Here is a 21,903-nt window from a genome sequence, read left to right as displayed (position 1 = left end):
GAAGGTGGGGGTCCTGCCAACCCCAAGAAATTGGGCGATTTTATTCAAAACGTGGTCTGAGAGAGAATAGGAAATACCAAGGGAGACTACTTGGGACTTTTAGGTCTTCGGGTGATTCACTGTTTCCAATTTGTTTAGATGTACTATTTTCATAGGCTGCTTGACTATCATTCATATGGGTTGGTGTTTCCAATCTCAGTTGTGGACTGCCAGAAAATAGTTGGTGTGTGTTATATCAAGAGAAGAGTCAAGGCCCTATACTGTAGCTGGGGGAGGAGGTGACAATCAACAGGTCCCTTTTTACATGGGGCAGAATGGGACATGTTCTGTGGATCTGCTGTGGATACCTTGTGGTAGACTCAGTCTATGAACCACTGTTGTGGAGGGTAAAGGTGAGAAACCAGGAGCTCCTGGAAGGGTAAGTGTGTGCTGTAATGTAAAAGAGAAGAATACTTCTTTGTGTGTATTAAGGAAACCAGAAGAGGAAAATGCTGTTGATCACCACTGCTGGGCAGCTGTCTCTCATATCCATATGTAACCTTTAAAAAATATTGAGCATACTTCCCCTTTTCTCATCTTCTTAATGCAAAATCTTGATTATTTTTTAATTATATTTCTCCCCTCTTCAAATCGGGCCCTTGATTCCAGACTTTCTCATATGCATCATGAAAGTTTAGCAGGTCTTGAGCTGTGCACCTGCAGCCTTTTCCACCCCATTCTCAGGGGAAATCAGCTTCACTATTTATTTATTTATGAGGAAATCATGTAGTGAGAACCTAACCCAAGTATGGTTTACATAAATGATAGTCAGTTTGCTTTGAGATGGAGCCTTGACAAGTACAGTCTGGTGCTTGTACATTCCTGGCTACCAAGTTGCCTTCTCTGGATCAGCACTCTTAATTTATGTTCTGGATTATTACTGGGGGGCGGGGGGCATCTAAAAAAAGAAAAAAGGAAGGTAAAATTATTAAATGTTATTTCCTCAAAGGATGAGCATTCAGGCAGCAGGCAGTTTGCATTGTTTTGGCATTGGGAATGTGTGGTTATTCACTGATCTCCTACAAATCACACTTTTCTCTTAAGAAATCATCCTGTTAAGGAGTGAATTCACTAGTGAACCTATAAGAATTGGTGTGCTGTTTATAATGTGGATGTAATATTATGTTTGAACATTTAATTATGATGCATCTCTATATTTTAATTTTAAATATTCCTTCCCATCCCCTTTTCTGTTTTTTGGGGGGGTTGTTGTTGTGGTTTTTTTATAAAGTCATAAATAACTATGAGTTTCTAGCGAAGAGCTTTGTAATTTTGGGAAGTGTGTTTTTCCATCCAAAATAATATTCTTTTGTGTGCATTACCCATTTAAGGAAGACAGAAAAATTAAATTCTGCCATAATAAACTGCTATGATAATCACATTTGTAAATGCTTCTAGTCCACCTTCTCCTTACTTCCCTTCCTTTCCCTTCTCTTCTCGTTCACCTCGCAAAAAAGTGTTTATTTCATTAGAAGTGTCTGCTTTGTTCCTCAGGATACATATGATATTACTTGAAATCAAGGACTAGGAAGACAAGCACGGAATGCTGTTAAAACCAACAGTGAAGAAAGTCTGCTAGGGCCAAATACAGAATCTGAGACCCGCCCCCTACCTAGCCCCTTGTTTGTTCCCCCGTCCCCATCCTTCACATCTGCCCTGCCTTGCATTTTTTGGAGTTGGAGGAGCTCCTATCCCTTAGCTTCTTCTGTGCCTTTGTGTGCTTTCCATTTCTTCCTCCTCTTCTCTCCACCTTTCTCTTTGGCATATGTGTAACAACTTGCTTGTCTGTGCTTTCTTGTAGCAGCTAGAGTCACTTTTGGTAACACGCTAGTTTCAACTTTACATTGCATATGCATGTTTTGTTGTTATTTCTGTATGTTGCCATTTTTCCCCTGAAGAACACAATTAAAAAGTGAAATTTCAATTTACCATAGTTTGTAACTCACCAGTAACTGAAAGTGACCTCATAGTAAAAGGACACTTCTCTCTATCTTGCTTTCATTTGCATGCTTGGTTTCAAAGAACTACTCCAAATAATGGTGGTGGTAGGGCTTCTTCACACCAAAACTAAGAGGATTCTTGAATAATGTAGTATGCAGAAGCTGCTGCTACTGCTTCTGTAAAGTTACAGTGAAGAGTTATGACTCTTGTCTATATATTTTTAGACAATGTTAATTCCAAATAAACTAGAAAGCAGACTTCAGCAAAAACAGAGAAAGCATAGTTTGTACAGACACTGTGCTTATTTGGAGGACTTTCAGGAGAATTTGCTCCTCTCACCCTTTCATTTTCTCAGAGATGCCTCAATCGTGTAACTTTGAGCACGTTGAACACCTCATCCTGACTTCATCATAGTCCTGTGCAATTGTTTGCGTGTGCATTTAAATGTCAGAAGTTTGAATTCCTGTTACTAGCAAGAATAAACAAATACAGCAGATAGATATCATTTCACTGGTCAAATCTATAAAAATAAATTTGCCATCATTCCCCTAATTTTCTTCTGAGCAAATCTTGTTTGAAATAATTAAGATCATACTTTTCTGAAATACTGTTACTGCATGTTAAAATATTTGTATGTGTATTTTCCAGTTCCTCTGTGAGGAAGCTTAGCTAAGGACCAGTTATGCTTTGATGGCATAATATTAAGTTGCTGCTGCAAAACTTGATTCTGCATGTCTTCAATTTTCTAAGTTAAATTTCTTTTCTGTTTGTGAAGTCCTGCGCAGCAAATGAAACCATTTCAAGTTTTAACTCAAGTGTTTCGTATTTTGTTCTAGGTTGTTGGAAGAGGAGCTTTTGGTGTGGTGTGCAAGGCAAAATGGCGAGCTAAAGATGTAGCCATTAAACAAATAGAAAGTGAATCTGAGAGAAAAGCCTTCATTGTAGAGGTACAGTAAGTTTGCTGGAAAATATGGGGTTTGATAGAGCTTGTTTTCTTAAAATCATGGGTGCATTTAGTGTACTAAAAGCTATGTCTGTATTACAAGGTAAATGCAGGCTGTGGTACCCAGTATAAGCCTGGATTTCTTGTCTTGCAGAACAGGACATCTGTCAGAGCACATTGCAGCTTCTTTAGTTCACTTTCCATAAAAACTGGAAGCAAGGGGGAGAAAGGAGGGCACACAGTTGGGGAAACACCAGTGTCTAGATTCTGTCCCAGTGTCGAGTCGGGGTGCAGGTGAAATAAATACCCACCAAAGAGCTGATTTACACTTCCAGGGACTACAGCATAGGTTCTTCAAATGATCAGGTCCATACTTGAAACGGTTTCTTAGGATTTTTAGCGGTTCTAATAATTTGGGGTTTTTTTCTTAGACGTCAGTTTATTATTACTATGTAACTCATTTAAGGGCAATCACTCTTTCCGTTCAATGTCTACTTCTTCAGAAAGATCTTGAGTAGTTCAGATAAACTGATAAACTTCCAAAGATACATAGCATTTTCTAGAATCAAAAGTTAGTCATGTAATTTAAATGAGATATTTTGTGACATGCTGCTTAGTATTTAGTCAGTAAGAACCTAGGATGTTCAAGATATACAAAATATGCTAAAAATAAATCTCTTAATTTTGGAACTAAAAATTTGACACACTGAACGTTTAAAGGCAGCATATTTGTAATAAGCCCTTCTGTGTAAATATTTACGTTGTTCATTACCATGGGAAGTTTTTAATGTTATTAATCTGAGTCTAGTTTAATACTGAGTAGATCTGATCAGTCTCTTAGCATTTTTGTGTTCGAAAGAGATCTGAGAAGATAATGCCAGAAGTACTTCAGTAATTACTGGGATTCAGGAAACCCTACACAGTGCAAGCATCAGTTGTAATACTTCATTCTGTTTTTTTAGAACTTCTGAAGTGTACAGAAAACATAACATTGGCTCCCTAGATAATGAACAGCATAAGCTGCCTCAGAAGTCTGTATAAAGGGAAAAAAACTCCTTTTTCCTTTCCTTCTACTACCTCCTGATAAAGAAAAATTCAGTGCAAAATAGTCTGATCACCAGTTAGTGCAAGCAGTGGTAGGTTTTTAGAACTATGTCACATTAATATTAAACTGCCTGGCTTATTTTATAGGGTTGTGGGATTTTGCTGCTTTTTTTTTTTTTTTTTTAAGAACAGTAATCTTCTATATTGTGAATAAAGCCAATATGATTCAGAGTGTTTATGTAGTCAGACAATTGAGATTCCAAAATTGTAGGCTCTAGGAAGAGCACCGAACCTGTAGAGGTCATAGTTGCATAGTGCTTATGACTTGAGGATTTTACTACACCGTGAAAAAAATACTTTCTTTAAATTTAATTTCCTCAAAATTTCTTTGAAAATACAGTTCCAGTTAGACACAAACCTAATGAAATAAATTAAAATGCAAACAGGGCCATCAGTCTTGTGATTCCTAAAATCACCGTCTAGGGTTATGCAGACAGAAAATTGTAATTGCTGTTGTGGTTTATGAATTATAGATGTGAAAATAAAGCATTAGCCTTTTTTCTTCCCATGGTTTGAAATGAAGTGTGATTTGTATTGCAGCTTCGACAACTGTCACGAGTAAACCATCCCAATATTGTCAAGTTGTATGGAGCCTGTCTAAACCCAGTAAGTTATAGCTTTGTCAGTATGGCAAAAGGTGACTAGCATAACGTATGCAAGCATCAATGCACAAAATGAGTATTTTATATACAAAAATGTGTATTTTATATATAGTATGTTTTAGCCATAATAAGGAAATATACAGATATGTAGGTTGGTTGATATTTTCAGGTTTTTGTTTTTTCTTTCCCCTGCTATGAGAAATAAATTCTTTCAAGAAAACCTCAAAGCTCTTTCTTAACACCGATTATACTTCAGTTTGTCAGAATGGCATCTGGTGTATTACATATGTAGTGTCATTCATATCTACAGTCCTATTAATTGCAAATCTGCAATATGAAAAGAAAATACATTAGCAACACATGATTCATAGCTTGTAAATCAGTTCCTATTCTCATATATGCAATTTTCAGGATTTGCTTTCTTTCTGCCACAGCTGCAAACAGTCCCACAAATTCTCAAAGCAGAAAAGCAAGTACTGTGACAGGACAGATGTATCCTTAGCTAATTCTAGTATGGGCTATTTAATTGGTTAAAATAATGCTGCATCCCGTTTTTCTTAGTACTAGTGAAATTCTTTTGACATGGTGCCCTGGTTTCAGCTGGGATAGAGTTAATTGTCTTCCTAGTAGCTGGTACAGTGCTATGTTTTGAGTTCAGTATGCGAAGAATGTTGATAACACACTGATGTTTTCAGTTGTTGCTAAGTAGTGTTTACACTAAAGTCAAGGATTTTTCAGCTTCTCACGCCCAGCCAGTGAGAAAGCTGGAGGGGCACAAGAAGTTGGCACAGGACGCAGCCAGGGCACCTGACCCAAACTGGACAACAGAGTATTCCATACGATGTGACGTCCCATTTAGTATAGGAACTGAGAAGGGGGAGCGGGGAATTGCCACTCGGGGACTAGCTGGGTGTTGGTCGGCGGGTGGTGAGCAATTGCCCTGCGCATCATTTGTACATTCCAATCCTTTTGTTACTACTGTTGTCATTTTATTAGTGTTACTGTTATCATTATTAGTTTCTTCTTTTCTGTTTTATTAAACCGTTCTTATCTCAACCCACGAGTTTTACTTCTTTTCCCAATTTTCTCCCCCATCCCACTGGGTGGGGGGAAGTGAGTGAGCAGCTGTGTGGTGCTTAGTTGCTGGCTGGGGTTAAACCACGACACATGGTATTTAAAATTTTTTGTAAGCCACTAAAAAAAAAACCAGGCAAATGAATTGCAGTTTGAAGACAGCATTTGCTTTTCAAGACTGGGGGGAGGGAGGTCATTCTCTTGTTTCCTAACTTACAGTGGGAACTAAGTATAAAACTGATTTCTGTTTCTTAAACATGTACCATTCAGACTGACTTTTTACCTCATAGATAAATTTTCCATTAACTTAGGTATGGAGACTTTGCAATTCCTCTGAAAGAACTTTCCTTTCAGTTTACAAAAGCTGTTTTCCGCCCCTACGTTTAAAACATCCCTATTTTTTGTCCCCTCCCCCCCCAAAGGTGTGTCTTGTTATGGAGTATGCTGAAGGAGGTTCTCTATACAATGGTGAGTATCATTTCAACATAGTGTCTTCCTGGAGCTGAAGTGCTAGTGTTAGGGCAAACATGATCTAAAATATAAAGTTGTTTCGTACATGCGTCTCCATCCTTGGAGATACTCGGAAGCCACCTGGACACAGTCCTGGTCAACCAGCTGTAGGTGGCCTGCTTGACCTTGCTTGGTAGACCTCCTGAGGTCCTTTCCAACCCCAACCATTCTGTGGTTCTTTGAAATTCTTAAAATAATTTTAAGGAGAAAGGAGTGTGCTTTTAAAAATCGCATTTCAGTCCACTGGTTTGTTTCTTGATATTAGTTTGTTACATTTTATAGAAGTCATTTCAGGTTTTCCAGTGGAACATCTGAAAGGATTGTTCCTTACCTTGTAAATTCCCTGAGCATTTGTTTAACATATACTTTACCAGGGATAGCTGAGAACAAGCAACACCTTTCATATTGAATTTTAACATCAAAAATTATGAAAACCATACTAAAAAAAATGGAAAATATTTTGACATTTCCATTTTTTTAACAGTCTGCAGAGGGATATTTTCAGTTGCGGTAATGAGGCATTGATAATGACTTAGATTCCATAGAGCTTTCTGACTGGTATGTTGTTAACTCTGTTGTATCTGTTGTAATATGCAATAAAGTTCTTTTTAGTTTGTGCCTCTGTTTTCCAGTGCTGCATGGTGCTGAACCTCTGCCTCATTATACTGCTGCACATGCCATGAGTTGGTGTTTACAGTGTTCCCAAGGAGTAGCATATCTCCACAGTATGAAACCAAAGGCTCTAATTCACAGAGACCTGAAACCACCAAAGTAGGTTTATGGCTCATATTTCATATTTTCTTAAAATTTGCATTTAAGATAATTTGTAATAATTTCATTACATTTGAAAGAAATACCTTTAATTCATACTAACTTTATTGGATGCACTGTATTCTAAATGAAAGCTCTGCATTTGAAACTTCAGTTACAGAATGATGGTGCATAGTACAGGAAATGAACTGTACTCAGTTACTTTCTGTTAAACTGGAAAAACATCCTGCTCCTGCCTTGTGTCATGGAAGAGGGTTTTGTTAGGGATGTGGCTTCTAATCAGAGGCATTTAAAATGCCCCAATTCTACAATGGGTTGTGCTATTCAGTAAGAGAACATTATGTGGGAGGTTGTTTGGTTGCTTGGTTTTAACATCATATTTAATCTGATACATCAGAGCTCTTTCCCCACATAGCCATCTTCCTCTTCCACTACCCCTGCCAGAATCTCCCATCACTTTTCACTGAAACAAAAATGGATAGTTTTCTGCCCAGTCAGTTTGTTATCTGACTCATTTCACAACTTCAGATCTGGCTCCACACATTAGGTGGAAACAGATTAGGGGATCAGCAGGATCATCCCCTTCTGGTGGTAGCCTGCAGTTACTACCAGATAAAATTATAATGTGAAGCCACACTTTAAATCTTGAATTCTTTCTTGTATCCCCAGTCTTGATTTAGAGAGCTGTTAACATGTAACTTCGAGTGCTTTCATTTAAATAAATAGCTACATTGACTGACATTAATGGGAGTCTTGATCATTCTTCTTTTGGTAAAATTTTTACAGCACTTGGTTTTCAACCTCTGGCATCTGAAAGACTAATTTTGTCAATATATGCTTAGTAGTTTGTTATGGCTAAAGATATTTATTTAAAATTAGCATGTAGAAATATTAATAAATTATATATTTGATTATTTATAAATATTTTTTATGTTCAGATTAGGCAAAAGTGACTTTACTTATTTCTCAAATTATAAAACTAAAGCACTACGAAGCAAAGCCTTAGATACTCAACTATATTAGAATGATAGTTGTTGGGGTAAAAAAAATCAGTGGTTTATTACCAGAGTATTTCATCCTGCAATTTTAATTATTTTTTTTTCTTTGACAGTTTGCTCTTGGTAGCTGGGGGGACAGTTCTAAAAATCTGTGATTTTGGTACAGCTTGTGATATTCAAACACACATGACCAACAATAAGGGAAGTGCTGCTTGGATGGCACCTGAAGTTTTTGAAGGTAACAATAATTTACAGTGTCAATATTATGTGTTCTTTCCAGGGATGCAACTGTGAATGAATTTGGTGTAGGAAGTAAGAGCATCATGTAATCTTACTTTATGTCAGTCAGTGTATTAAAGTTTGAGGTAACAGCTGAAAGAGTCTTGGCAGAAGTCTAACATTTATTTAAAAATCTGTATGGTTGTATATTGCCAAATAATTATGCGGAGTTTCCAAAACCAGCACAGAACTGACTCTGTTGTGTTAGTATTAGACCGTTAATTACATGAAGATGTGGAACCTTTATTTGTGTCATTGCTGAGATTTACATAAGGAGTACCTTTAGACAGCTGCTGTTTCTTATTTTATAAGTAAAACACAGCCAGAGGGCTATTTCCCCAGGATTATTCTATTTCTGAGATTAAGTAATTTCAAACTCTTCTGACATTTAAATACACTGTCATTTCTTTCACTCCCTATTCTGATCAGCTTTTATCTTTAGAATTTCCCTGTTAGTATCTCCAAGTTGAACATAATTGCCTTCATTTTCAATCCCCCACTTTCTTGTTAACTCCATCTTTGTCTGCTTTTTGCATAATCTAGAGATTTGATGTACTTCCTCTTTCCTACATACTGAGGAACTGGTTATTAACAGTTAATTAAGTAGGAAAACAAGCTATTTCTTGGAGTGTAGCTGGGGAGGACTGATGACACTTGATAATTAGATAGGTATGATTATCAGAGAAACAATCCAGTCAATATTAGATTGCAAATTAAACACCTTTTAGCCAGTCGGTGCCTTAAATTATCATTGCGATTAGCAGAGTGGTCTGGAGAAGTCATCTTCCTGCTTTAGGAAGCAGGTGTCCTAGCCTTGATATATTTGGCAAGTGCCTATGTGCAGCAGTGGTTTCCCAGATTCTGGATCCAAGTGGCCTCTTTTCTTTTACTGTCCTTATTCCAGAGAAGAGCAGCAAATTATATATGCCCATGTATAGTTTTAGGAGGTGTTTCCTCCCAAACACCACCTTTGGAGCTTTTGTTTTGAAGGTACCATTTTCTCCTGCATATTGCTTAGAGGAGCCACCCAAGGATGATCTATTTCACTCTGGTGCCTAAAAATTTTCCATTATGTCACTTTATATAGAGGCACCTACTCCATTTCATTAACTCTAGCTAGGAATGCTTCTTTTCTTAACATTTTTTAATTATTAAATGAAATTGTATAAATGAGAGAGAACTTCTTCTTCTAGACATAATCAGTTGGACAATCAGTGTTAAAGGTAGATTTTTTTGAGTGAAAAATCTTTATCTAAAATGGATTTTGAAATGAGTATATTGTAGTAGGGATTTACAGTGCATATCTTAATTCCTCGGGTGCATGAATTCAGCAAGGCAAAACAAAGAAATCTTGTATTGCAAATTTATTGTTGGACAGCAGCAGAAGCCTTCAGTTTACAGGTGGTTCTATGTACTTTTGTCTGAAAGCATTTACTGATAACAAAAATCTTTATACAAGAACAAGTATCAAGGAAAGAAAGGAATCTAGTAGCCTCTACGATGCGGCATATCAAATTACTCTTGAAACAGTCATTAAACTACTAAAATAATCATGTCAAATGTCAAAATTGTTAAAAATTTATTTGCTTATGCTACTGCATCAGAATTCAACAATGGAATAAATGCTAATATTATTTTAGTACTGTTCTAGTGCTAGCATTTTTAGATGAGAATAAAGGCACAAGAAGTATCTGTTGTAGGTGGCAGGGTGCTCACTGAAGTAGTTGCCCTACTATTAAGATTTTCCCCCTATTTTAAACATTAGGACACCTAAAACCTTGTGCAGATCAAACAACCTAAATGAAAATAATACCAGTTTGATCAGGGTAAGGTGAAAGAGAGCAAGTGCTCTAATCTCAGAACTCCCTTTAGAAGAAACTATTTCAAAATTGCTTTGGGATGATTGGATAAATCGAGGAACGATTGTGTCTATCCTACCTTGGTCTTGTTACATAGTGAAACAATACAGAATACTCTCTCACTTCTTTTGGACTCTCAGTTTTCAGAATTAGTCAAAGACTTCTCAGCCACAAAACAGAATTAACACTACTTCCCTGTCATGGGCTGTGTGTCACGGAAATGCAGTGGCTGCATCGATGAGAGAGATTATTTTGCTTCCCTTAGCAATCTGCCATTGTTTACAGATACTTTTTTTCCCAGCATCTTTGAAAATAAGCTGACTGATAAAGCTATTTTGTCGTTCCCCTTCAGTAACTTTTGAACTCGTTAGCCACATTCAGCTACTTTGATACAGGTGTAAAGAGTTTTGGAGATGCCAAGTTCTTAGACAGTTTTGTAAAATCGGTAGCTGTGAGAAGTCCAAACTAGTGCCATCGCTTAGAGAGGACTTGCGGTTCGTGCTGCAGCCTGTCTCTCATGTCTGCCTTGCAAACTGGCTGGTCTGCAAGCCCTGGCCTGAGAACATGCTGCTTTCCTTGCACAGTTTGTCGGAGGTGTGGGGGCAGAGGAGGATGGCTCATAGGCAGAGTGGAGGCTATTGCAACTGGGTGCTATATGATGGGTATCCACATGGAAATAGGCTTCTTTAATTTCATTGTTTATGAAATGATCTATCTCATTGATGCTTTCTGATTACATATTAACAAAAAAATCTCTTGGCCACTTGATGTCAATTTTGATCCTTTTTTGAAGACAGATTAGCAAATCTCTATTGCTTATATTCATGCATTTATTATCATGTCATTAGCTATTCACATTTCTTTTTAGTTTTTGCATGAGTTATGGTTACAGAGCATACATTCTTTCTTTGCAGTCTCTGAATATTTTTATTCATTATTCTATATCACCTATGTGTCTCTGCACCTTTATCAGGAGTCTTGGAAATATTGAACATGCGGTCAAAGAACTTCAATTAAGTAATGACATGACAAAAAGAGTAAGAATAATAAACAGGGAGGAAATAAGATGGTGAGGAACTGAGGAATCTGATGATTTGTTCATATGGTAACTTAGTAGTATTGCTAGAAACCTGCAATTAATAAAGAGCAATGGATATGACAGATGTTACTGGCTGGCATATTGCCACTAACATGGAAGAAGTGAGTTGAAGAAGAATATTTAGAGGAAGCAAGCATAGTCAGTTAAATCCTGAATGCAAGAGATCTTTGAAACTTAATGTTTGCGGTTTATATTATATACTATAAATATTATATAAGAAAACGGACGTGTTTTATCATTTCAGGATGACTCCAAGTGAAAAGGATTGATTTCCAGAGAGAGGCATTCCTAATGATCCTACTGTCAAATTATTTCAGACTTAAGTTAGTGTGAATCAGCCAGCTTTAGAAAACTGTTTTTTCTCAGTAAAACAAATGTGAAGTGAAGGAAAGCATATAGAGCTATTTATCAGCTCCAACTGTACTTCTTTTTAATGTGTTATATAGAAAAGAGACAAATTACATTGATGGCTTTCTTCCAGGTAGCAATTACAGTGAAAAATGTGACGTTTTCAGCTGGGGTATTATTCTCTGGGAGGTAATCACCCGTAGGAAACCTTTTGATGAGATTGGTGGTCCAGCTTTCCGCATAATGTGGGCAGTTCACAATGGTGAGTTGAAAATACTTTATTGTATTTGGAGTTGTGGACTTGACCTATAAATTTGCTAAACACTTGTAACTGTGCAGCTTTAAATTACTAGTTTTTCTGTTTTATACTTCATTAAATATCCTTTTTTGTCATAAAGACTTAATAGTTAGACACTGCCACTTTTGTGTAGTGTGGGTTTTGTGTTACTTGGCTGCTACAGTGCTTGCATTTCCTGCTACATGTAACTAGTGTATGAACAAACAAGGGAAGAGCCATGTCCTTTTTGTTATGACACTCCATTTTAAAAGTGATCTCAATCATCTGCTACAAAAAAAAACAGAACCCCTCTGTCTGGATGAATTTTATTAGCCAAGTTGTCTCTCTCGCGCTCTCTCTCTTTTTTTTTTTATTGGGAATCTACAGTAAATGCGTGAGTTTAAGTAACTTGACCTGTCTTTAGAAATGCTAGAAACTGTCAAACTCCTGCAGGACCATTAGGCATTAAAAATGTTACTTTGGTTTTCATCTGGTTTTTTTGTTGTTGTCGTTGTTCTGCTGTTTGAATTGTTTTACCTTTATATCTAGGTATGTGCAGTCATAGAGCGGGATTCTACTGTGCTAGGTACTATACAGAACAGATTCTCAGGAGCTTAGAATATAAACAGGAGACAATAGTTGGATTCAAATGGACAAAAGAAAGCAGTAGTACAACATTGGTCAAAATAATAGACTAGTATCTTCATGCTAGTGGTGTAACTCTTCTAACAGTGTGGGTTTAGGTACCATGGCAAAGCAGAGTTTTAAGAAGAATTAAGTAATGATAGTGAAGTAGTTCAGTGAATGTCTGCCAAGAGTTTCTGCCATTTGTGAAAGACAACGTCAAAGAAACCATGAACTTGTTTGGAAGATGTAATTAACAAACAAGCAACGAAGGCTGGTACTCTGCCTGAGTGTCATTGCTTCAGTACTAAATGATAGAAGCTTAGGTGAGCACAGGCATCCTATTCAATGAAGAGAAAGGGGCAGACAGTGATAGAATGGATGAGCATTGTAGTCATAATAATGCCCAGAGACAGACGTTTGTAAATGGCATTTTTGAATGAAGAAAGAGATTCTCTGTTTCAGTTTTTCAAGGACACGAGTCGTTGAGATTAGGAGTGATGAGTGCCTTGCATAAAAGCTTTAACTGTAAAAGTAAGTGTAAATGTAATGGTCAAATCAGAAAGCCTTGGTATGGTGTGAGAGTATCCTTTAGGGGAAGAAAAATTCCCTATCTGTCCCTACTTTTGCTTTAAAAACTTCTCTTTTTTTTTTTTTTATTTTTCTCTTTTTGCCCCCCCCCCCCTTTTCTTCTTTTCCTTCTTAAGAAGGAAGTGTTAGTGCACTTCATCTCACTTGAAACCATTGTGACACCCTTACTTCATGTATTACTTGTTAAGGTTAATACATTTTTAAATACTTGCTGCTTTCTATGCAAAATGTCACTACATCTCCTGGATTAAACACAACTGGATGTCCATTAATTGTAGTCATTGGTGAAATAGTAAAAAGAGTAGAACTTGAACCAAAAACCAGCTGAATACTTACACAACAGTTGAAGTAAAATACATAATTAAAAATGTGTATAGGCCATGAAAAAGTCGCCCAAAATTGGTACTTCCAGTGCTTAATAATTTTTCAGGAAGTCCTTAAGAGGAAAATCAGCCCTCAAAAATACTTTTTTTTTCTTTTCTCCCCCCCCCCCTTGTGAGTACAGCATTAGAAATCAAAGGCTGTTACTGCTTGCTTCCTAATTTGGTCTAGAGCTTTATTCTTCAGAAAGTGGTAACACATTCATTAGCCATTGTAATACGTTATGCTTGGTCAGTCACTGAATATATTCAAACTGCTACCGAATGAAAAGTTTAATTTTCTTTCTACTTGTTTGTATGTAATTGTATGTCCTGCAAATGAACTTTTTTTGTCAGTTTTTTGTTTGTAAGAGGGAAGATTAAGTACAGGCCAGTTCTTTCAGACTACAATTAATTATATGTTTTCCTGTATTTATTTAGCAAAATACCAGAGAGAGATCAGTCGCTGTCGGTCATCTTATAGTCTGTTTAACAAATTAAGGGGTTTTTTTCTAATTTCCATTATAGGTACTCGGCCACCACTGATCAAAAACTTACCTAAACCAATTGAGAGTTTAATGACCCGTTGTTGGTCCAAGGATCCATCACAACGACCATCCATGGAGGAAATTGTTAAAATAATGACACACTTGATGCGGGTATAAAAATTTATTTTAGTGTCTTAATTATTTCTTAACCTGTTAAGTTGGGAAATTGAATTATAAAAGGTATGCCTTTTATCACACTCCAAAAGCAGGCTTGCATGTTTTCTCTCTCCTTCTCTCTCTTTTTGATAAAAATTATCAACTTATTACAACAGAGAAGGGAAAACATTCCTCTTCTTATGGGAGAGGCATACTAATTCATAACAGATTTGGGGAAATAAATAAAATAGTCATAGATGTATTTAATGTATTACTAAAAATAATTGCATTTATTTCTCTTCTAAATAAATTATTATAAACATAATATATTTATAAATTATTTTATGAGGTACTATTTAAATAATTTTAAAACAATTGTTAATTACTTTGTCAAATCATTGGTGTTTTTTCACAGTACTTTCCAGGAGCTGATGAACCTCTGCAGTATCCTTGCCAGTATTCAGATGAAGGCCAAAGCAACTCTGCCACTAGTACAGGTACGCATGTATAAATAAGAGAAAAGAACAGCAACATGAAATGATGCAGATGGATCATAAAGCACATTCTCATACTGATTTTGAACTCGAATTGGGAAAGGTAACCTTTCCAAAATCTTAAGCCTTGGCAGGAATCTATTTTTTTGTTAAGACTTCATACCACATCATATTTGGTGTTCTCAGCCAAATGGTTTTGCTGAAGTGTACCTCTAACAGAGTATAAGCATATAATAAAAGCTGTCTCCAAATGTCCAGCTTTAAGGTCTTCTCCTTTTTTCCTCATGAAGGTTGCTAGCAATTGACACTCTTTCACTCAAATATAATGTTTAGGAGTTGGCATTTTTAAATTTCTGACTATTCTGGAAAGCTGCACCTGCTTTCAGTTATGATCTCCACAATTTAAACTTGCAGTTGTTTTATGTTAAGATGCAGTAAATACAGTAGTTGAAATTAAGTTTGAGGAAATAACTAGAAAGGTGAATGGAACAAAATGTGGACTAGGCTTTCAGGTAGTCTTGCCTTCAGAGAAATCCTTTTAATAATAAAAAATAAAGATAATTGGTGCTCTCATTCTTTAGAGTACAGTTTTCCCACTTCAGTTGTTTTTAATCTTAGGTGTCTTCACCTTCCACTGCTTTGTTCGTTTGTTTTCTATCTCCAAACAAATTGCTGTTATTTTGGATAAAGTTTCCTTGGCTACTTTGCAACTTAGTGATGTGTATATTACAAAATCTTTTCAGCTGTAGCATTGTACTGACTTTATTAGCTGTTCTCCACCCCTCAGCACAGGATTTTAAGATGCGATTTATCACTTTAAACTGTGAACATAAAATGTCTGTTATTTTTCAGGTATTTGTGCTCCTCTGTGGTTAATGATGGACTTTGTCATTAATTGTGAATGAGGTTGCTGGTTGTGTTGTTAATATAACATCTATCCCAACAATTTCTCAGGAAGCTAAAGATCGACTTCAGAATGCCATTGTAGTACTTAGTTGTGTATTCTGTCTTTTTCATTTCTTTTGCTTCTTAGATTAATGGATCTGTTGCAATCTTGCAGCTTGCCTTTCATTAAAAGTTTTCAAAAGTGTAGCTTTAAAGCAAAGTTAGGCTTCTGAGAATGCTCAAGTGAAGAGATGCATTTCAGTATTTTTAATGGAAATTCTCAAATGTTTTTCCTTGTTACTGATTTCTAGGTTCATTCATGGACATCACTTCTACAAACACAAGCAACAAGAGTGATGCTAACATGGAACCAAGTGACTTCCAAGGAGCTTCTACCAATGACACTATTAAACGTTTAGAGTCAAAATTGGCACAGCAAATGAAAAATACAGCCAAGCAACCGGTAAGCCAATGTGTGCAATTTTGAACCATAATAATGAAATGGACAAAGATGGACAAAAGTGTTGTAACTGCTACAAAACATTAGTGTCTTCTTTCAAAAACAGTACAAAATTGGAGCCAGTTAGTTATAGAAAAGAACATGAAAGGGGATGGAAGAATATTGAATTATTTCAAAAAGTTAAACTGGAAGGCTGTAATAAGATCTCCAATGAAATAAAAAAAAATAATTCATTTTATTTAAAGGGATTCATTAGGCTAAAAAAATTTATATTTGAAAATCACTGCCTTAATTTAGAACTGAAATGTTAGTATAGCATAAAAGGATTAAACATCTATGTGAATTTTGAAAATACTATGTTTTACTTCAAGCAGATGAAAAAATACAAAGATTCTCTTGTGACAATATTGGCCTAATTTACTCAACTTTTATCTATATAAAGTTACATTATTTTGAAAGTTACAAATATTTGGTACTTGTATGCCAGTAATAGCTAAATTATTACCATTTATTGAATTACAAATTTTAAATTGTCACTTTTAAAATGCACATTATAGAAATGTATTTTAACCTACATACTGTGCCTATCACGGAGGGGCTTCTGCAGAATTTTTTTTCTTTTTAAAAATGTGACTGTTGAAACAGGGTGATCCTGGCCGTTTGAGCTTACCCCCATCTCGTGGGAGCAGCGTGGAGAGCTTATCAGATGTTCGTGCGCGACCACAGTCAGCCCTTGTTTCAGGAGAAGCCAAAAGGATGAGTGCTGACATGTCTGAAATAGAAGCAAGAATAGCTTCCATCACAGGTAAAATTAAAGGATGTTTGGGGGTTAGACTAAGGAATTGGAAGGAAGGAAAGGTGGAAGGAAGATGTAAAACATGCATAGTCGTACAAAAGGTTAATACCACTAGCCGTATGAAAATGCTTTAACTTTCCATGTAGTCTTTATTGTCCTGTATTAATTGTGGGGGGAAAATGGCTTCATTCACAGTTGTACGCTCAAGAAAGTTGAGTATTTTAATTGAGTACTTTTAAGGTTGTGGAAGAGACTACTTTTGTTGAATTAGACTTTTACCTTTTTAAGAAATCATTATAAGACACCTAAATATCAGTCTCATTCCAAATGCACAACTTTCTCCTTTGCATCTGAAATAATGTTATTCCATCTCTGGTAGCATAATTATTTCTAAAATAACATTTCCTTCAAGGTTATTCCTATAATATTTTGAAATTAAGAGGAGGGTTTAAAGTTCAGCATGTTACCAAGTAAGTTTTAAAATCCACTGTGACAGATTTCAGAAAGAGAAACATAGTTAGATTTTATTCATCAGATTAACAAAGCATTGGTGTCTTTTGGTTTGTTTTTTTTTTTTTAAAAAAAAAAAGCTACAGGTGTTTTGCCAGGTTTGCTTCAGGTAGCTATAAACTGTTGTGTCTAAACACTGAATCCTTAAGTGAATTGGAGTTTATGTGTAAGTATAAATACATAATTTTATGGTGAAAGCAATCTTTATTCTTCCCAGAAGAGCGAATTAATAAAAATGTGTATACTTGGAAAACACTTTCTTGTCTCTTTTCTTCATCAAAGATATTGTTTGTTAATCTGTGCGAAGTTCAGGTTTTAAGTTTCATATGTGAAACTTTTTTTTGTTATGCTATATAACCACAGATTTAAATAATCAGACAAAATAACTTTGGTTAGTCCAGGGTTATTTAGCTGTTCTAGTATTTTTCTACCAATCTGAAAATTAGGGTAATAGAGTAGCTGTAATTAATAAGGAAATACGCATCATGTTCTGGCTTTCTTGTGCACCATGACTATTTCATTTTTGTTCTTCATTGTATTATGATTACTCCAGGATTTTGTTTTACTAAATACTGAAGTTACTCATGAAATAATATTTATCTTGCCCTAAACACTTTTTAGTTTTATGTTCTTATTTTAAAGCCTTATTCCAAGATTTGTCTTTTGTATTGTCAGTCTTTGACTGGATGATTGTGTAGCACATCTCACCCTGAGTATCTCTAAAGGTTTCCTAACACAGAAGGCAGCTGTGTACTTACCTGATAATAACAATATGCTGGTTTTATTTTAAAATACGTCAGGACTCACTTTGGTCACTGACACTCTAAAGTCAATTTAAGTTTTTGACATTAGTGGAGATAACCTGGCCATCCTTTGTGCGAGTTTTTAATTTTCCTGTTCTCTCTTCCTTAAGTACATTGCTCTGAATAGTAATTATTATTTCAGAATATTCTAAGATTTTTGTTGTTGTCATGACTGTAGGGTTTCTTTTTCTTGAAAAAAAAGTATATATTGAACGTACTAGATTTTGGGTTGGTTTTTTTTAAGAAATTACTTCAGGCAGTAGTGGACTACTAGAAATGAGGTCAAGCCCATCTGACTGTAACTTTTTCAAAAAAGAGCTGAAACTGCCCTGTATTGGTTTTGCTTTGTTTTTTAATCCCGTTAAGTTTGTGACAGAAATAATATGCTATGAACCTAAAAAAATTGTGTGGCTGGGTGAGAATTGGGCTGTTGTTAAGAGTAAATCGGGTCAAGAATTATTTAATCTTCTTGTTTCATCTATTGCTAGATTAAGTGTAAGAGTAAATCACATAATGCACATCACCATTACTTACTAAGTTTGAGATATATATGCTGCAATGTTCTACCCTTAGGAGATAGATGTATTCAGACTTTCCTTTAAATGGGAACTATTTATCTTAAACTACACAAGTAGTAAAACAAAAATAGTATGATTAGATTTTATTCCATAGTATATGTTTCCTGAACATCATTTAAAAATGAAAAGGTTGGTAGTGATACCCAGTTTGCAAAACAAAAAATCTTCACTAATAGGACAGAAGAATGGAAGGCAGGAATGATTGTCAAATGTAACAAGAGTAAGCATTTTTTGAGAGACAGATGAGATTTCCTTTAAAAGGAGGTGATTTAAAGAAACAGAAGTACACAACTATTAATCTTGTTTATAAAATAGTTTGTACCCAACACTAAAGAGAAAATGTTAAGTATGTTCAGGCTATCAAGAATTTATTCTGAATATACAGGTGATCTGAAATAAATTGTTCTCTGTTTCGATAATTACATTTGGTTTTCCCTTCCTTGTTGCCATGCTGCTTTCTGTGTTTGACTTTTGTGTTGCTAACTATAACTAATTACACGGTGTTGTAATGACAGCTAGTTCTGCATTTTTTGCTTTTTAACAGTTGCTTTACTATGTGTAAGCATGAGTGGAAGGCAATGCAGTTTATTCTGCATGACACATTTTTGCATGAACTATAGTTTAACCAAGTTTATGAAAAATGCAATATTAGGAATTTAATAATTTTGCTATTGCCATTTTAGTGTTTTGCATGTGTATTGTATATGTGTATTTTTTCAGCCTATTCCAAGCCTAAACGAGGCCATCGTAAAACTGCTTCATTTGGCAACATTCTGGATGTCCCTGAGATCATCATACCAGGTATCGCAGACCAGGTGAACGGGTCAATTGGTTAAGATGCCGGAATAATGATCAGACTGCTAAAAATACTTCTTGCTCCAGTTGCTCTAGGGCAGAACTAGAAATTATCCCAATAATTTTTGTAATATCTCTTTACAGAGGGACATGATATTTTAGTACAAAATTACTTTTATCAGTAAATGATTTGATCTTCTAGTTCAAATTTACTTTTATTGATAAAGGATGTTTTCCTTTATGATCTGACGTTCAGAGTCTTCTTATAGAGCAAAACTATATATGCAGTCTTTTATTACAATACCTCGTTTGGTGAAAATGCACTTAAGTTGAAAAATTCCTGTCTAGGTAATTATCTTGCCCTGATCTTTGTTGTGTTTGAGCACTCATTTTTAATCTAATCAAATATTAGTAGAAAAAAAACTTAAGTACATTACATACAGAACTTCAAATCCACATGATACTTGTGATTAAAAAAATTAATGCTTAATCTATGTAATTCTTCTACGTGACTACAGTTTTCTAGAGCTAAAATGTGTCTGCACGAGGTATTTGTTGTGTTTAAGTTAATGCAAACTAAAATTATTAGGAAAGGCTTCTGACAGGAAGAAAATCAGTATAATCAGGCACCATAGCTGGTAATTTCAGTTGGGACTTTAATGAATAATTCTCATCTATCCCAAGTCTATATTTAGTTAGCAGCATATCGTTTTCCTTTCCCATTCCTTTTTTGGCAATCAAAGTGGATTTCTTTCTTTCGTTTTATACTTCTCAAAGCCTAAAAAACAAGTATAATCAATCCCAAACTGTGATAGGTATACCATTAGCGGTGTGCAAGTTGCTTCAAAATGATTTGTCAGAGGCAGGAGATGCAAGTAATAGCATCTACTGCTAATGTAGAGATCCATTAAAAACTGTGGACACCCCTACTCTAAGTTTGTGTCATCTGAGGAAGTTTCCTTGTAAATCTTGACATTGTTTGGTATTTTAAAGTTGAATGCAAAAGATAATTTTGTACAAAAGTTTCTTTCAAATAACTTTATTGAAGTTTACATATAAAAATACAGAATGTCAAAAAGTAGATTCCAAAGAACAATAGCACTACCCATGAAAAGAAAACCTATTTGGCATTGAGGCTAAGAAGTCAGCAAGAAAGTTTACTAGCATAGCTTTCCACTGTAATTTTCAAATGGTCCTGGCCTGCCATAATATAAATGAAATCCTGAGAGAGCAAGGAAAGAGCAAGTGAAGAGAACTGTCAAGTTTTGCGATGTCAACATGTGATGAGAGCCTGGTAAATAAGCTCTAGAACCCAAGTGCCTCTTGTCTGCACACTGTCTGCGCATAACAGCACTAAGGCTTCCATGAAACCTTGAAACTTTTTAATTATTCTCTAAAAGTCAGTGAAATAAAATGCTGTGTTGTTTTCACAAAATAGATTGTACCGGTCTATTGGGTTTACTTATTTAGGCAGAGGAAGTAGATATTCTTCACCTAGACTATGTTAATTGAACTTGACAGGATGGGAATTCCGAGCTGAATTTGGAATAGATACGAGAGAAATTGCAACTGGTAGAAAAGAAAGAAGGTATAGGATTGGTCCAAGCATATTAATGAATTCTGTCAAAATTTACTCTTAAGGTATGTAAGGCTTAAATGAGCAATAATGAAATTCACTGTTAATGCTTTATCAGAAGCGACTATTCATAAAGAGGAAGATTAGAGTATCACATAGGGTGAATTTTGTTGTGACTGGGGGAAAAACAGAAATAGGGTAAAAGCCAGGGCCACTCACTGTGGGTCATACACTAGCAACAATTTCTTTTAATAAGATGACATGGGACCATAGCAAATGCATGCAGATTAATCCCAGATAGTATAAGCCATAGATGTAATGCAGTTGTGAAAAACTGTGAAATCTCAGGGTTCATTTCCAGGAAAGATAAGGAAGCACTAACACTATTTACAGGCCCTAGTTGGGGTTTAATCAGGAATTTAACATACTGTTCTGGGCAGCCATATAAAAGAAACGCACACGCATTCTGAAATAATAGTAAGAAAAGCTACTAGGATGGTATGGAGAGTATAAAGGAGAATCCGAAAGCATGGGGGTTTTAGCCCACAAAATGAAAGCTGAGAAATGAGTAATTATTTTCTATAGATGAATCTGCAGCTAAGGACTAGGAAGAGAGAACTACTTAAGCTAAAAGACAGTATTGGCACTATGGAAAAAAGATGTAAATTGTCTGCAAATAAGTCTGGGCTGTATATCAAAAGTTTTCTGGTTGTCAGAACAGCTTTTCCGTAAGAATCCCAAGGCCAGAAAAAAAAGAGATTAATTGTTAGATGACAGGGATGTGATCATCTGCCCAGTAAACTAATTATAATTGGCTGTATACTTAAAGCAGTTATTCAAAGGTACCTTGCTCAGTTATTCTTTTAAAGACAATATAACGTGGTCTATTTCTCACCTCTTTCCTTTCCTTACCCTCTCAGCACAAGGCTTTCAGTCCTGGCCTC

At 35.6% G+C, this 21,903-nt stretch overlaps 1 protein-coding gene across 10 annotated transcripts in view; it reads left to right on the top strand.

The window, feature by feature from the left end:
• Positions 1-21,903, top strand: part of MAP3K7 (mitogen-activated protein kinase kinase kinase 7) — a 49,876-nt gene that overhangs the window by 9,690 nt on the left and 18,283 nt on the right. For 4 of the 10 annotated variants that reach the window (XM_069804875.1, XM_069804874.1, XM_069804880.1 and 1 more), the window contains exons 2-12: positions 2,817-2,927; positions 4,568-4,633; positions 6,126-6,171; positions 6,846-6,984; positions 8,096-8,220; positions 11,701-11,829; positions 13,947-14,077; positions 14,478-14,559; positions 15,753-15,904; positions 16,547-16,706; positions 19,309-19,389. In XM_069804875.1, the coding sequence (XP_069660976.1) occupies positions 2,817-2,927; positions 4,568-4,633; positions 6,126-6,171; positions 6,846-6,984; positions 8,096-8,220; positions 11,701-11,829; positions 13,947-14,077; positions 14,478-14,559; positions 15,753-15,904; positions 16,547-16,706; positions 19,309-19,389 (1,222 nt within the window). Of the gene's footprint in view, positions 1-2,814; positions 2,928-4,567; positions 4,634-6,125; positions 6,172-6,825; positions 6,985-8,095; positions 8,221-11,700; positions 11,830-13,946; positions 14,078-14,477; positions 14,560-15,752; positions 15,905-16,546; positions 16,707-19,308; positions 19,390-21,903 lie in introns of those variants that run through there. The other 6 variants (XM_069804877.1, XM_069804878.1, XM_069804881.1 and 3 more) reach the window with 3 other exon arrangements.

This window comes from Haliaeetus albicilla, chromosome 17, assembly GCF_947461875.1.
Source record: "Haliaeetus albicilla chromosome 17, bHalAlb1.1, whole genome shotgun sequence".
NCBI classification, from domain to species: Eukaryota; Metazoa; Chordata; class Aves; order Accipitriformes; family Accipitridae; genus Haliaeetus; species Haliaeetus albicilla.
This window is presented reverse-complemented; position numbering and strand designations above follow the sequence as displayed.